General features: G+C 38.4%; 1 protein-coding gene across 5 annotated transcripts in view; it reads left to right on the top strand.

Annotated features, from left to right (window-relative positions):
* The window catches only part of TCERG1 (transcription elongation regulator 1), a 34,270-nt gene that overhangs the window by 15,815 nt on the left and 5,388 nt on the right, over positions 1 to 13,067 (top strand). For 3 of the 5 annotated variants that reach the window (XM_075715151.1, XM_075715149.1, XM_009492399.2), the window contains 8 exons: positions 300 to 388; positions 1,414 to 1,574; positions 2,392 to 2,458; positions 3,540 to 3,675; positions 4,635 to 4,724; positions 5,465 to 5,583; positions 7,666 to 7,816; positions 12,159 to 12,323. In XM_075715151.1, coding sequence (XP_075571266.1) covers positions 300 to 388; positions 1,414 to 1,574; positions 2,392 to 2,458; positions 3,540 to 3,675; positions 4,635 to 4,724; positions 5,465 to 5,583; positions 7,666 to 7,816; positions 12,159 to 12,323 — 978 coding nt within the window. Of the gene's footprint in view, positions 1 to 299; positions 389 to 1,413; positions 1,575 to 2,370; positions 2,459 to 3,539; positions 3,676 to 4,634; positions 4,725 to 5,464; positions 5,584 to 7,665; positions 7,817 to 12,158; positions 12,324 to 13,067 lie in introns of all 5 variants that reach the window. The other 2 variants (XM_075715150.1, XM_075715148.1) reach the window with 2 other exon arrangements.

Genomic DNA, 13,067 nt, shown 5'->3' with positions numbered 1-13,067 from the left:
TGTATTCAGGCCTTGATTTAAGGATTCATGCAGATCTAGGAAGGCATTTAAATAAGGTTTCATTGAAATCAAAGTGAAGTAACCAGAGGTTTTCGGAATTGAGATTTTTGCATAGCAGTTACTGTCTCTGTGTTGGAATTCCAATGCTTCCGTTTTGAGCATGGATGAAGTGTAATTTTGATCTGTCTGTTAGCATTGTTTCAAAATACATTTGCTTGTTTAAAAAAAGTTAGTTACGTTAGAATAAATAATTAGCTAGCTGTCATTGCCTGAATCCTGTAACTTTTTTTTTCCCTGAGGAGCCAAAAGAGGAAGAAATGACTGAAGAAGAAAAAGCAGCTCAGAAGGCCAAGCCGGTTGCAACTACTCCCATTCCAGGAACCCCGTGGTAGGTAACCGTTTTCCTTATGGCCTCCTACTGCAGGACTGAAACGTCGTTTCCTGCAGCCACCAGGACGCTCGCTGGGTAGTTAGAACAAGTGGCAGCGTGTGAAGATCCTGTTCTTGGTGTGCTGCTGTCTCAGATGGTGTTGGATTCCTCCAGCCAACATTGTTCACGCTGTGCCAGCACTCATAATGTTCAGTGGTGCGTGCGTAGCCTTCCTACCGCACGCTCACTGCAGTCCTACGAGGTGCATTACCAGCAGAGATTCCGTATCCCAGCCCCCTTCATCTGCCACTGATTCCTCCTGATCTGGTATGAAATACTGGCCAAAAAAAAAAAAGCTTTGACTTCTTTTGCCCTTATGCCTTGAGGAATGAATAGGTGCAGTTGCTGGCCAAAACAGTCCTTCCCCCTGGCCGCCCGCTTAGCGTGGATACTCACAGGTGCCTATGCATGTAACATCATGATGCGGTTACTCTTGCTGTAATATATGTAACTCATCTTTGTGTGTTTGGATGACCAAGGTAAAAATCTTACTGATGGGAAAGGGACATTGTTTTAACTTCTGCAATTCAGCTATCGATGCTTTTTTTATTAATGTTTGATATTTAAAACTGTCTCCCTTCCAATTATCTCTGCGATTCTTTCATCCCGTCACTTATAAAATTTTGGCAAGATCATTAAGGTGGTTTTTCTCATATTTTGCGTGGCATTGAAGAGATGCGGCATGTTTTATCCCAAAATCTGATTGAGCCGTCTAAAACATTTTTCTAGAGAAGAACTGAATATACTGCAGCTCCTGATAAAAAGCATTTTTTAAATTGCATTTCAAATCTGTTAGCAGAGGAAAGCAATAATTCAGTATCCCATTTGGACAGTAGGAATGTCTGGTAGTTGTGCAGTAAGTACAGCCTGGATCTGTCTATGACCGTTATGCTTGCTTCAGTCTTTGAATATGGTAACAGGTACGCAGAATGAATGAAGACAAAGATAACACAAGACTTCCTGTCTGACTGTTAAATTTCTAGGTGTGTGGTGTGGACTGGTGATGAGCGTGTTTTCTTCTATAACCCTACCACTCGTCTTTCTATGTGGGACCGACCAGATGACCTCATTGGAAGAGCTGATGTAGACAAAATTATTCAAGAACCTCCTCACAAAAAAGGAATGGAAGAAGGAAAAAAACTTAGTAAGAGCCATCTTACTGCCTTCTTAAGAAGTCTGAATGTACTTTATCACTTATTTTGTGCTGATTTCCAAAACTAGTAACGTTTAAATAATTGAGAGAAATGTAAGGACATATTGAAAAATGTATATAGCTTTGGAATTTAAGAAGGCTGATTTATAGAGTCCTTTGGAAAAAAAACAGTCTATTGAAGAAAGTAGATACTAACAAGGTTAATTTTTTTTCTAAATGCCAACAGGCTGAAAAAAACCTGCAGTTTTTACTGACTAAAAAAAGGGACTGTGTTTGTTTTATAAGCAAGAAGAATTTGGGGGCCAGAAAAGATTAATCATAATGTATGAATGGGCTCTCACAGAAGAGGATTTAACTTAGAGAACGTCAAGTGGAATACAGTTTTGGAAGCAGCTGCCGAGAGCAGAGAAGATTCAAGAGGCTGCTGAGATGAGACTTCTTTCTGGCAGGAGTTCTAGTAAATGGTCCTGGGATGACATGTGGGCTTGGTAGTTGGAGGAGAGCAAAGTGCAAGTAGGTAATCAGGAGATCCAAATGTGCTTCATTAGACTGTTTAGCCTCAGGTTTTTTTCCCTGGAAATAAGAGGTCAGTGTTTGTCATATTAAATAGAAAGTTGGCCGCAAGTCCATTAGTCCTGCCACTAAATTCCAGTAGTGTTGTTCTGAAAGCAACTGAAAGCCATGTCTTCCTTTGTCAGAATATGTTATTGCTGCACACATTGTCCTCTGTTTTTGCACAAGGCTTCATTTGTGATTTACAAACTTTTCATAAAGATAAAACCTAAAGTATTATTGAAATGTGTTACAGTTAGAGAAGAGCATGAATCTACAGAGGAAGCAAACGAAGATGAGCCTATTAAAATTAAAAAGCGCAAGTAAGTTTGCTTTTTCAATACTAAATGGTCTGTATAGATAAAATAACTGAAGTTTTTCATCTGAGCAGTGTGTATGCTGTTGTATTCAGCAGAGTAGAACAGCAACTAATAGGATTGGTGAACACAATCATCAACATTCTGCTATTTTACTTTAGCAGCTCAAGTATTTGATATTTCTCCGAGATAGCTGAAATTCATGTATAGAGGAAATAGCATCTCCTTTGGAAATAATTTGAAATGGAAATAAATGGTGTAAGTTGGTGAATCCAAGGAATATTTTGAGTGCAGTTTATCTTAAATACTTTGCTTCTGTTGCTTGTTTACCTAGCTTGTTAATTTCTGTGCACAAGATTTTGTTGCCAAAAAATCCAGCCATCTAGATTTTCGTAGTGATTACTCTGTTTTCACTCTGTTGTAAAGGTTTAAGAGTTTTGTTTCAGTCTTTTGATCTGTGTTGCCTATTGGAAGTGATACGTGTCACTTCACTGAGTGAGTTACACGCACTGTTTCACCATTTTATTTCTTATTGTGTACTCTTAGGGATGATCATAAAGTCATTAGCAATTAGGGCTTTAAGTTTGTCTGGGACAAAGCGCATTTGCTCTTAGTAAACATAAATCGACAAACAGCACACTTTTTTCCAGAAATGCTTTGATGGATGAATGTATCACTTGTGTTACAGCATTTTCTGTTGTAATGATTGTAAGGTATTCTCAATTTGAACTAACTCCCTTAGCCATAGTCTTTTCACAGGGCCTCCTGGTCTTGAACAGGAGATAAAATTCGTGCAGCTAACATAAAATCTGTTGCACATCTGGTGAGACCATTGAATACAACCAGAGTGTGCTAACTTCCTAGAGTCATTTGTTGGCAGTGAAGTTATTGAGAATGCCCTGGTTCTTGAGCTCTTTCAGTGTGAAAGCATTCATATCCAAGTCTCAAAGAATGGCTTTCATGGTTTGCAAGCCTACACTTCTGAAGTATTTGGTTATATCCATTCTGTCCTAGTGTAGTTCAATTTCTAACCTACAGGGTTGACATGTTACTTCTCTGGTTATACCGTATGTTCAATTTTTTTCAGGAAAGATGATAACAAAGATATTGATTCAGAGAAGGAGGCTGCTATGGAAGCTGAAATTAAAGCTGCTCGAGAGAGAGCCATTGTCCCTCTGGAGGCTCGGATGAAACAATTCAAGGACATGCTTCTAGAAAGAGGGGTCAGAAATAAGTGTTTGTGTGTGTGAGAAGGGGAGAGAGGGAGTGGGAGGTTCAGGCAGAGGGCTCAATTGTTAGCAAATTCAGAACCTGCGGCGCTTTATGTAGGGAAAACAATCTTATCCTTCTGCTGGTTAATGGATGCATTTGGTACAAGACTCCATATTTCTAATGTTACAATTACAGCAAAATTTTGATTTCTAAGTAAGTGAAATTAAACAGTATCAAGACAGATTTTTTTTTTTTACTTTTTTCCCAAGTTAAGTAATTACCTAATTGAAAGCTGCCATTGAAAGTAAATAGGACGCACAAACTGGACACATCCTTAATGTTTTTGGAAATGTTCCTACATGAGAAAAGCAGTAAGTTCCACTGCAGTCTGTACACTCTTATCCTTAAATGGGACAATTTTTGCTTTTGGTTAACTAAATTTGAAATCTGCTTGATACCAATCAGTTTTGATAGATAAATTAGGCTATTAGAATATAAATTTATATTGTAAGCTTAAGAAATGGAAGTGGTTCCAGCTGCCTATGCAGCTTTCCTTTAGTTTCAATAACTGGATTTTATGGGGTAGTTTTAATAAAGCTTATTTAAGATGAGCTCAAATGTGTTTAACTCAATCTCTTTTGTAGCAGAACTGTTTACAGTCATAACATTTAGAAAAGGTATAGAGCAGACATAGAACATAGAATCTCAAGGCTTTCTTCTGATGTACTCTTTTTTAATGTCACACAGTAGTAGCAATTAAGTGTGTGTTATTATTTAGAAGTTTTCAGAGCCAACTAGTGTTGAAACTTGCTATGGCAGCCTCCATCATCTATTAGTGATGAAAACTTCAGGATTAATTTGTTTCCCTCTTTTCATTAGATGTCCTATAGTTTTCAAGCAAAACTATACAACTTCTGTATATTTGAGAAAACTTAACCATTAGTTAAAATCTGACTTTTTTTAATTAAAGGTCTCTGCTTTTTCAACATGGGAGAAAGAGCTACACAAGATAGTTTTTGATCCTCGTTACTTACTTCTCAACCCGAAAGAAAGGAAACAGGTAAAAGAGAAGTCAAATTCACTCCCCATCCAGACACAGCTACTACAGCCTTTATCTAAGTCCTCAGTCTGCTATTTTTGTTCCTGCTAACCTTCTAGACTAATCAGTGTCGCAAGGGATTTTGTTATGATTAGGGTTTGCCTGGAAACGGAAGAAGCCAGCAAGAAAAGAAGCGAGTTGGTAGTTTTTATTCTTCCTGTGGTTGGAAAATCTAATATTTTAACACAGTGAAAGTTGTATGCATACAGAGAGCTCCCAAAACCTGAATGAAATGGTGAGAATTGTCAATATCTCTTCAAAATATGACGTAATGAATAATCTATCTATTTATTAAAAAAAGTGGTTGGGGGAAAAACTGAAGGGCATTTTTATTGTTAAGCAAGTTCTCACTCCAGAAGCTTTTCTTCAAATGGAAAACTTCAAGAATACAGGAAGTGTCTGCTGTCTTAAATAGATGACCCAGAAAAATGTTAACATAACATGAATGTGTAAGAAGTGTCTTCACAGGTCTCAGATTATGTGTTTAGATACAGTACACTACACGTTCAGCAGATTGGAGTAATTTGCATATTCAAATACAAAGAGTCCCTAACCCTTCTTTCTACATTGTCTGTTGGTTCTGTGGTGAGAAGAAAGGAAATAGGAGAAAAGGAAAGAAATGGGATTTTTCCTCCCTCTTGCCCAGAGCTTATGTGGCTTCAGGTTTGTATGTTTTATGTTGGTGACTGGTGTTTCTGTAGGTATTTGATCAGTATGTGAAAACCCGAGCAGAAGAAGAGCGCAAGGAGAAGAAAAACAAAATAATGCAGGCCAAGGAGGATTTCAAGAAAATGATGGAAGAAGCAAAGATTAATCCAAGGTAGGAGCTTCTTTCTTGTTCATATGTATAAGCTGTATTAGAATGAAGTATGTTGGGTAGTATTAGGTAATTAACCTCTTTCAAAATGGGAAAAGAGGAGAAAAATCATCAGATATTGTTGAAATCTTCTTTTGCCTGCTTGTATTCACCTAAGCCATGAAATAATAGACCTTGCAATTTATAATGATTTATGTATTTTAAGTAATTTTGAAAAAAATCCCCAGCATGCTGTCTGGATTGTGAGAAAGGCCTCATGATCCACCACAAGTTTTCTTTAATAACCCTTTTTCTTCTTAAGAATATTAGCAGCCTCTGAGAAGTACTAGGGAGGTTTCTTCAGTTTGGAGGGGCTGAAGAGATGTTTTCCTGGTTACAAAGTATGTTAATATGATAGAATGTTCTGGTTGCTTTAATATAGAAATTATTGCACACCCCTCACATACAGACCTATTTGCAGTGATAATAGCGAGGTGATGACAGTGGATGCACTCACATTCAAGATTTTACTGCTAGAATTGTTTGTTTCACAGCTTTCTCACATAGAGTTCATGAAATATGTGCTTATGTCACCAGATGAGCTCGAAAGCATTCTGTTTCAGCATCTCTTCGCTTATCTGGCATTAATTCTTTTACAGTGAAATAACAACTCATTTGTTTCCCTTCAGCTTTATTTTTTTCAGTGACCTGTTTTGGAAATCTGGTGGAAGCCAGTGTTATGTTAACTTTTAAATTACTTCAGATCTGATTAATAACTCTTATTTAAAACACCTGTCTGCTCATTTAATAAGGGTAGCAGTTTTGACAGTAGTAGGCTGGGAAGAATGGAGGCACAGAAATGTTTTAAGAAAAAATTCATCAGTAGTAAGTTTAATATATAATCCAGAGACTAACATGGACTGTTATGTTAGCTTTAGTATCCTCAGCTTCCAAGATATTTCCGATGTGTCATATTGGGACTGACTCTTACCTGATTATGGGTTGGGGTGGGAAAGAGTTCCAGCTGAAATACTGTCTTGTTTAATCTTATCCTTTGTCTTCTGGTTTCAGTGTTTGTCTAAAGATATTGCTGTACTTCTGTGAGTGCCAGACTGGTTTTTTATCATCTGTCTCAGTCCAACATGCTCAAGAGTTTGTGTTCCACTTCACTTAAACAGCTCTTGTTCTTCAATATAGCTGTACATTCACTTTCTAATCTTTTGAATAAGCTACCAAATTCTCTTCTTGTTTCAATTTACCCTACAGCAACAGTAGGCTGGATTTTCCAAGTCTAATTATTTCCATGCTGTGATGAAAACATTCGTATGATTATAAGTGTCTCACGTATTCTTGGGGCCAGATTTGCATCAGAGCTTGGAAAAAGCACAGTAGTGGTTTTTTTCGAGGTAAGTGGCAGTACTGTATCTACTGCACAGATTGGAATCTGGCCCTGGAGGTGAGAGAACGGTCAGGGAAATGCTATGGGGATAATGGGTTGAAAGCCCAGTGTCGCTGCATCTGCCCATAGTGTTTAAAATATTTTCAACTTTGTGTGTTTTAAGATAAGGCTATACAATGTTCACTGTAGGAGGAAAAATTGATTCAGCCAGTGTTCTGTTGTGACTAATACCAAAAGATGATTTTCTTGTTGAACTCTTAGCATGGTTTGGCTGCAAGTGAATGCACATAAAATTTTCAGTTTCACAGCTGTGAAATACCTGAACAGACTGGTGGCTGAACTGCTAACCCACAAAAAAGAAGATTTTTGTAGACAACTGAGTTTTTTCATTTCTTCTTCTTGGTTGCATTGTAATCTCTCTTCCTACACCTGCACTTTCTGCAGGTAGCTGTATTCAAACAAAGAAACAGAAAAACCCCTGTAAGTCTCTAACAATACCTTTCATGTGTGTGCATAAACCTGACTCCTTTCTATATAGTTCATTGATCAAGCATCTCTACAGTGAGGCCATAGGATGTTGCCTTTTTTTTTTTTTTTTTTAAATTGTGCTCTGGCATGTATTCTAGCAGAAGAAATATTTCTGTGCTGAACCTGCTTCCCAGCAAAGACAGCTCTGCCAAATGAGTTCACTTGCCATTTTGTTGCAGAACTACTTTTAGTGAATTTGCAGCCAAGCATGCTAAAGACTCGAGATTCAAGGCAATTGAAAAGATGAAAGATCGAGAGGCCTTGTTTAATGAGTTTATCACAGCGGCAAGAAAGAAGGAAAAAGAAGATTCGAAGACCAGAGGTGAGAAGGTAAGGTGACCCTCTTAGTTCCAGCAGTGTGAATGGTGTGAGTCTGAGTGAGATGGGACAAAGCCCGCGCTTGGTTTCCAGGGAGCCTTCTCTGAGACACGGTCCTTCTCTTTCCGTAGAGGTTTTAAAATGTAAACACTCCACAGCTGTCCCTTTGGTTTTTCTGAACTAACTATTTTAAGTTTGCAGGCATACTGACTTTTAGAATATATAGAATTGAACTTACATTTTTTTTGTTGAAGCTGAGTTTTCTTAAAGAATGACACTTTTTTTTTCTTTTACCTAAGCAAGAAACATTATATTCTTAACTGGAATAATGTCTGTTTTTTTGGTTTTTTAAGTTAATATGATAATGTATCTTGAAGCACTAAAAGGAAAAGGATTCTTGCCCTGTTTGGCTGGAAACCGCAGAACTGGCCGTTACCTCTCTGCTCTCTCAGTAGAGGCAGTAAGAACTTGAAATTCTCTGTAGGATACTCCGCTTAAATCTCAAACAGCTTCCATATCCTCTCTTTCCATCTAAAAGCTAGCACTTTAGTGACTTTTTAATCTTTCAGTAAATATATCTTATGTATAAAGTGCTTCTTATTAGAATTAAAGGTCAGCTATTAAAGATTAATGAATTCCAAATGTCATTTGACCATACTGTCAATAGCAGGGAGCAGGCTTTCACCACTGGGGAAGCAGGCTACTACGGAGGCGGCATCAAATATTATCATCAGAATATGCAGCCACTTACATGTCCCTGTGTGTTGTGCGAATGGAGAAAATAACCTCTAAAGCCTAATCATTTTTGACATTTTAAAGTCTGCAATATTTATTTTGTAGTATAAAGTTATTGCAAATTTCACCTACTAAGAATGCTTACAGAAGAGAAAAATGCTGAATAACAGGTTAGATTTGGGGACAATTTCGTTATTCAGTAAGTTTTGCATATATTTTTTTTAATCTAGGTACTGTGGTCTAATTTGATTCTGTACTCGATTTTTTTCAAATGTTGACTTATTGCTGATACTTTCAATAAATGATTGTGCTTTCAGAGGAGAACTGATGTAGTTCAAAACTAGACTTTTACATACTGCATTTCGATTATGAATATGGCATTTTAAAGCATTCTTGCAGCTTAGTAGTGCAGTTGAAGACTTTGAAAAAGTAAATATTTGTTTTGTTGTTGCATGACTGTTCTAAAGTTGAAAAGTTAAAAGAAGAGAGATTGTATTTGTTTGCTTTTGAAATAATGTTTTTTCTCCAAAAGCCTTTTGTAACCATTTTATGTATTCTGTTTTATAACAAGTGGATAGACTTTACAGTTATGTGCTGTGCGGCCTGTCAATCAGTTCAGTCTGACAGCTGTCAATCACTGACACGCAAATATTATGGGATTCCCTAGTGAGGAAAGAATTGGTATCTCTGTGTGGTGACTTTAGCCTCCCGCAGTTCCGGTACTTTACATTTTTTTAGTTTTTTTCCTTGTGAAGTGATGAGAGTTGTACCTGCAATGTGTTAACTGCCAAAAAAAAAAAAAAAAGACTTCTAAATACACCTGAAATATTTTCAGTCTTATTTTCCTTTGATTTTGAAAGTGCTTAAAACATAAAAGAAAATTTAAGGCATTTAACCTGAAGCTTTCTCAGTCTGTTTTAAAAGTCCAAAATCTTTATTTGAGGAGGATCACTTTACAGAAATCTTTAACGTAAGGGTTTTAAATTACATAATGTTTTGATTTTGCTTCATTGAGTTACGGCTTATTGGATGGTGTTGGAGCAGTCAGCTTTTCAGATGGTTGTTTTCATTCCTGTGGCTAATTTCAGTGAGTAAATACAGTGCTAATACTTCTCAGATGACAGAGTTGAGGAAGTGCGCGTGGGTTTGAGGATATCGGGGAGGGACCGTGAGCCGGTAACGTTGAGCAAGCTGCTCATGTGCTGTCCCAGGACGCAGCGTTGTCGCGTGTCCTCGAGAAGAGCCACGCCAGCAGATGAGCCCGACGTCCCACTTTGCGTAGACTTACTGACGTGCTCAGCTGCAAACGTCCTGCAGCCCGCTGTGCTGATGGCTGCCTCTGTCATCTGCCCTGTACCAAGGTCCCTTACCGGTTTCTTACACAATATTTTACTTATTCGAGCTAGTTACTGCGTATGGGTATACTAAACTTGCCACATCGTAGAGCTGTGATCTTAAAAGATTATTCCTTGGTGAGATGTTTTTGACTCAATTTTTGGAGAAGTGTCAGAGCTTTTTTTTTTGCCTTTTTTTTTTTAATTAAAAACCAAGTTGCAGTGCTTGTGCTACATACATTGCGGATGACTGAAGTTAAACCCATGCTTTAAGAGCATTAAAGGTCTGGTAGCGTCATTCCTTTTTCTCGGGAGGGAATTGGCTATACCCTCCTGGTTTTCTGCTCGGTCGGTCGCTGGCAAAGCAGCACTGGCCTCTCCGTACAGCAGTGCCGGAGCTCCGTCGTGAGCAAGCGCACGGCTTCTGAGGGAGCAAAGGGGGTGCTGCTGGCGGCTCCCGCGGAAGCATCTTCCTACAGGTTGTGGTGGGGTGCTTGGGTCTGCTTTTGCATTGCAGCTGGTGCCACGGCACTTCCAGCAGTCTTGTGGGTATACGTTTTTTTTATCCTGTGGAATATATATATGCGCATATGTGATTTGTGCAGAAACTTTGGGATACCCTTACTTTATAGACTTCTGTAGTAACATCTGTGAATTGTTTGATTTTTGACAAATATTTCTAATGCCATGGCTTAGAAAGCTTCATATTTTTGATACTGCATGCATGTTTTAAGATGTTTTGAAACAACATTCTTAATTTTACAATGAATAAACGGTTTGCTTAGCATTTTGTTCAGCTACTTTAAGAAAAAGTGATAGTGCTGTAGATGTAGAGCACCTTCCCACTGGCACTAACCAGTTGTTTTCTAATCTCTGTTTTCTATCTTAATACCTCTGTTGAGATAGGAAAGAAAAAAAGCCTATAAAGCCTTTTATGTTTATATGTTAATATTGTGAAGAACTAAAATTATCAGTGGGCAAAGCTGCAGAATGTTGGTTCTGATCTTCATTTCGTTCTTGCATTCTGTATCTAAAGACGTTTTTAGAGAATCGGGATGTGACAGTTCTCTGGCAAGCCAGAGTTTGTTCACCTGTCCATCTGCCCGCTTCCCTTACGAACCTCAGTGTTTTGGAGCTAAACTGCTTTTGGTGGCTTTCTGTTTTTAAAGGGATGAGAAGTAGCAAAAAATGAACAGCCAGCCCTTTCCCTAGTTTGTTTGTTTGGGTCTTTTTAATTAGCGTGCCATAAAGACGGCTTTTGTTTTGTGGACCAGCAGGGTTTGGGATGCTGTGAAGGCAGCATGCCTTGCCTTGTGTGTGGAGTCCCCGGAGTCACTCCCTGGCACTCGGCGAGCGAGGCGAACCAGCCCCTCGCCTCTGCTTCGGAGGTGGAGGCTTAAATGCCAAAGCAGGCTTCTAAGGGAACAAAAAGGTGAAAACACCTAGGACCTAAAGTGCAGCAGGAACAGGGAGATCATCTACCCCAGAAAACAGAGACGTAATAAAGGCACAGTAGTCGCTCTTGCAGCTGCTGGTTCTGGGAGTTTGGATGAAAACGTGTGGCTAGTTGTCTCGAGATAAAAAAACCTAATATGACTGATCTTCTGCCAGCCCTTTGCAGTGGCTGTTGTTATGGACAGTGCTGACGTGCCATTTCCAACTGAAAAAGTAGACTAAAACACTTCCTTAAACTTTTATATAAAAGTGCATATCCATCTTAAATGTAATTTACTTAATTACCATATGTGGGTAATTCTTTATTGGTTAGATCCATCTTAAAACATCGCTCTTTATATGCAGATCCAAGTATTTGTCTCTGTTCATTGTATACTTGGAGGATGAATCCATAAATACCTGTCTAGAGCCCTGTTTAAAAGTGCATAGCTTCTGTAACATTAACATGCAAAATGCTATAATGTAGAATCAGTAACTTGTTACTTTGAGATATATATATCTATAAAAGCTCATAAAAGAAGCTTAAATTGGAGTAAAATAATAAAAACTGTATTGGTGAATCATTCTTTAAAGAATGTAGTTCATCTTGGATGTAGCAGATCTTCTTAATGTATCTGCTTTAGCAAAATTGTCCCTAGGGGAAGTGAATTTGAAATGCGGTTATGTCTAAATTCAGAGTTTTAGTGATTTCTCTAAATTGTAATGGTATGTAATATTAACATGCTTCCCTCTGTCGGAGGTAAGTTGACTCCTTTTTTCATAAGAGCAAACTGTTGGGTATAAAAGTATCTTTCTCAAGTATTGTCTTTCTGTTTCTGTCTGTAAAACAGATCAAAATGGACTTCTTTGAACTACTGGCTAATCACCACCTGGACAGTCAGTCTCGCTGGAGCAAAGTGAAGGACAAAGTAGAGACTGACCCCCGTTACAAAGCGGTGGATAGCTCTTCACAGAGGGAAGACCTTTTCAAACAGTACATAGAAAAAATAGCTAAGGTACGCGTGTGACATCCGAAGTATGACTGTGGATGTTCTGTTGCTCACATAGCTGTTAATGTGTGAAGTAACTAACGAGAAGGTAGACTAATGCATGCTTTAGTTCCATGCTAAAGAGAATTCTATACCATAGTTATTTTTAGAAGTACCCCAGAATGACAGCTTGAAACTTAGATGTATTATCCCTGGTGGTGCTGCTGCTGCAGATGTTCATGGTACGGGTGTGTGCATCTGCGTATGCACACAGGATATTTGGGAGAATTTATCCAGCAGAGCAAGAAAGGCAGAGACCCCTGTAGCCATCGGTTTTAAAAATGGCTGTAAAACTTCAGAAAATACAGACACCGCATTGATTACTTCCTACCAGGATAGGCAGAGTTTCCTTTGCTGTGATTTTTTTGTATCAGCTCAGCTTCCTTCAGGAATATAGATGGCTCGTACACAGTTCCTTCGCTGGTTCTTCTCTCTTAATCCAATATTCCTACCTTTCTCTTCCAGGTAATTAATGGTTGAGAATGTAAAACTGGGCTAACAAATAGTGATGCCACTCTCCCCGTCCCCCCGTTATTCAGAGGTGGTCACTGCACACAAACAACGTGCTCCTGACAACAGTTGTTCTGTGATCAGCATTGTGACCAAACTTCTCTTTCCCCCATGTAAACCCTATAGTGCTTCAACATAGCTGTTGAAGCACAACTTTGTAATCCATAGATCTCAAATCACTTTCAAGTATTTTGTTCCAAG

Source organism: Pelecanus crispus, chromosome 8, assembly GCF_030463565.1.
Source record: "Pelecanus crispus isolate bPelCri1 chromosome 8, bPelCri1.pri, whole genome shotgun sequence".
Taxonomy (NCBI): domain Eukaryota; kingdom Metazoa; phylum Chordata; class Aves; order Pelecaniformes; family Pelecanidae; genus Pelecanus; species Pelecanus crispus.
This window is presented reverse-complemented; position numbering and strand designations above follow the sequence as displayed.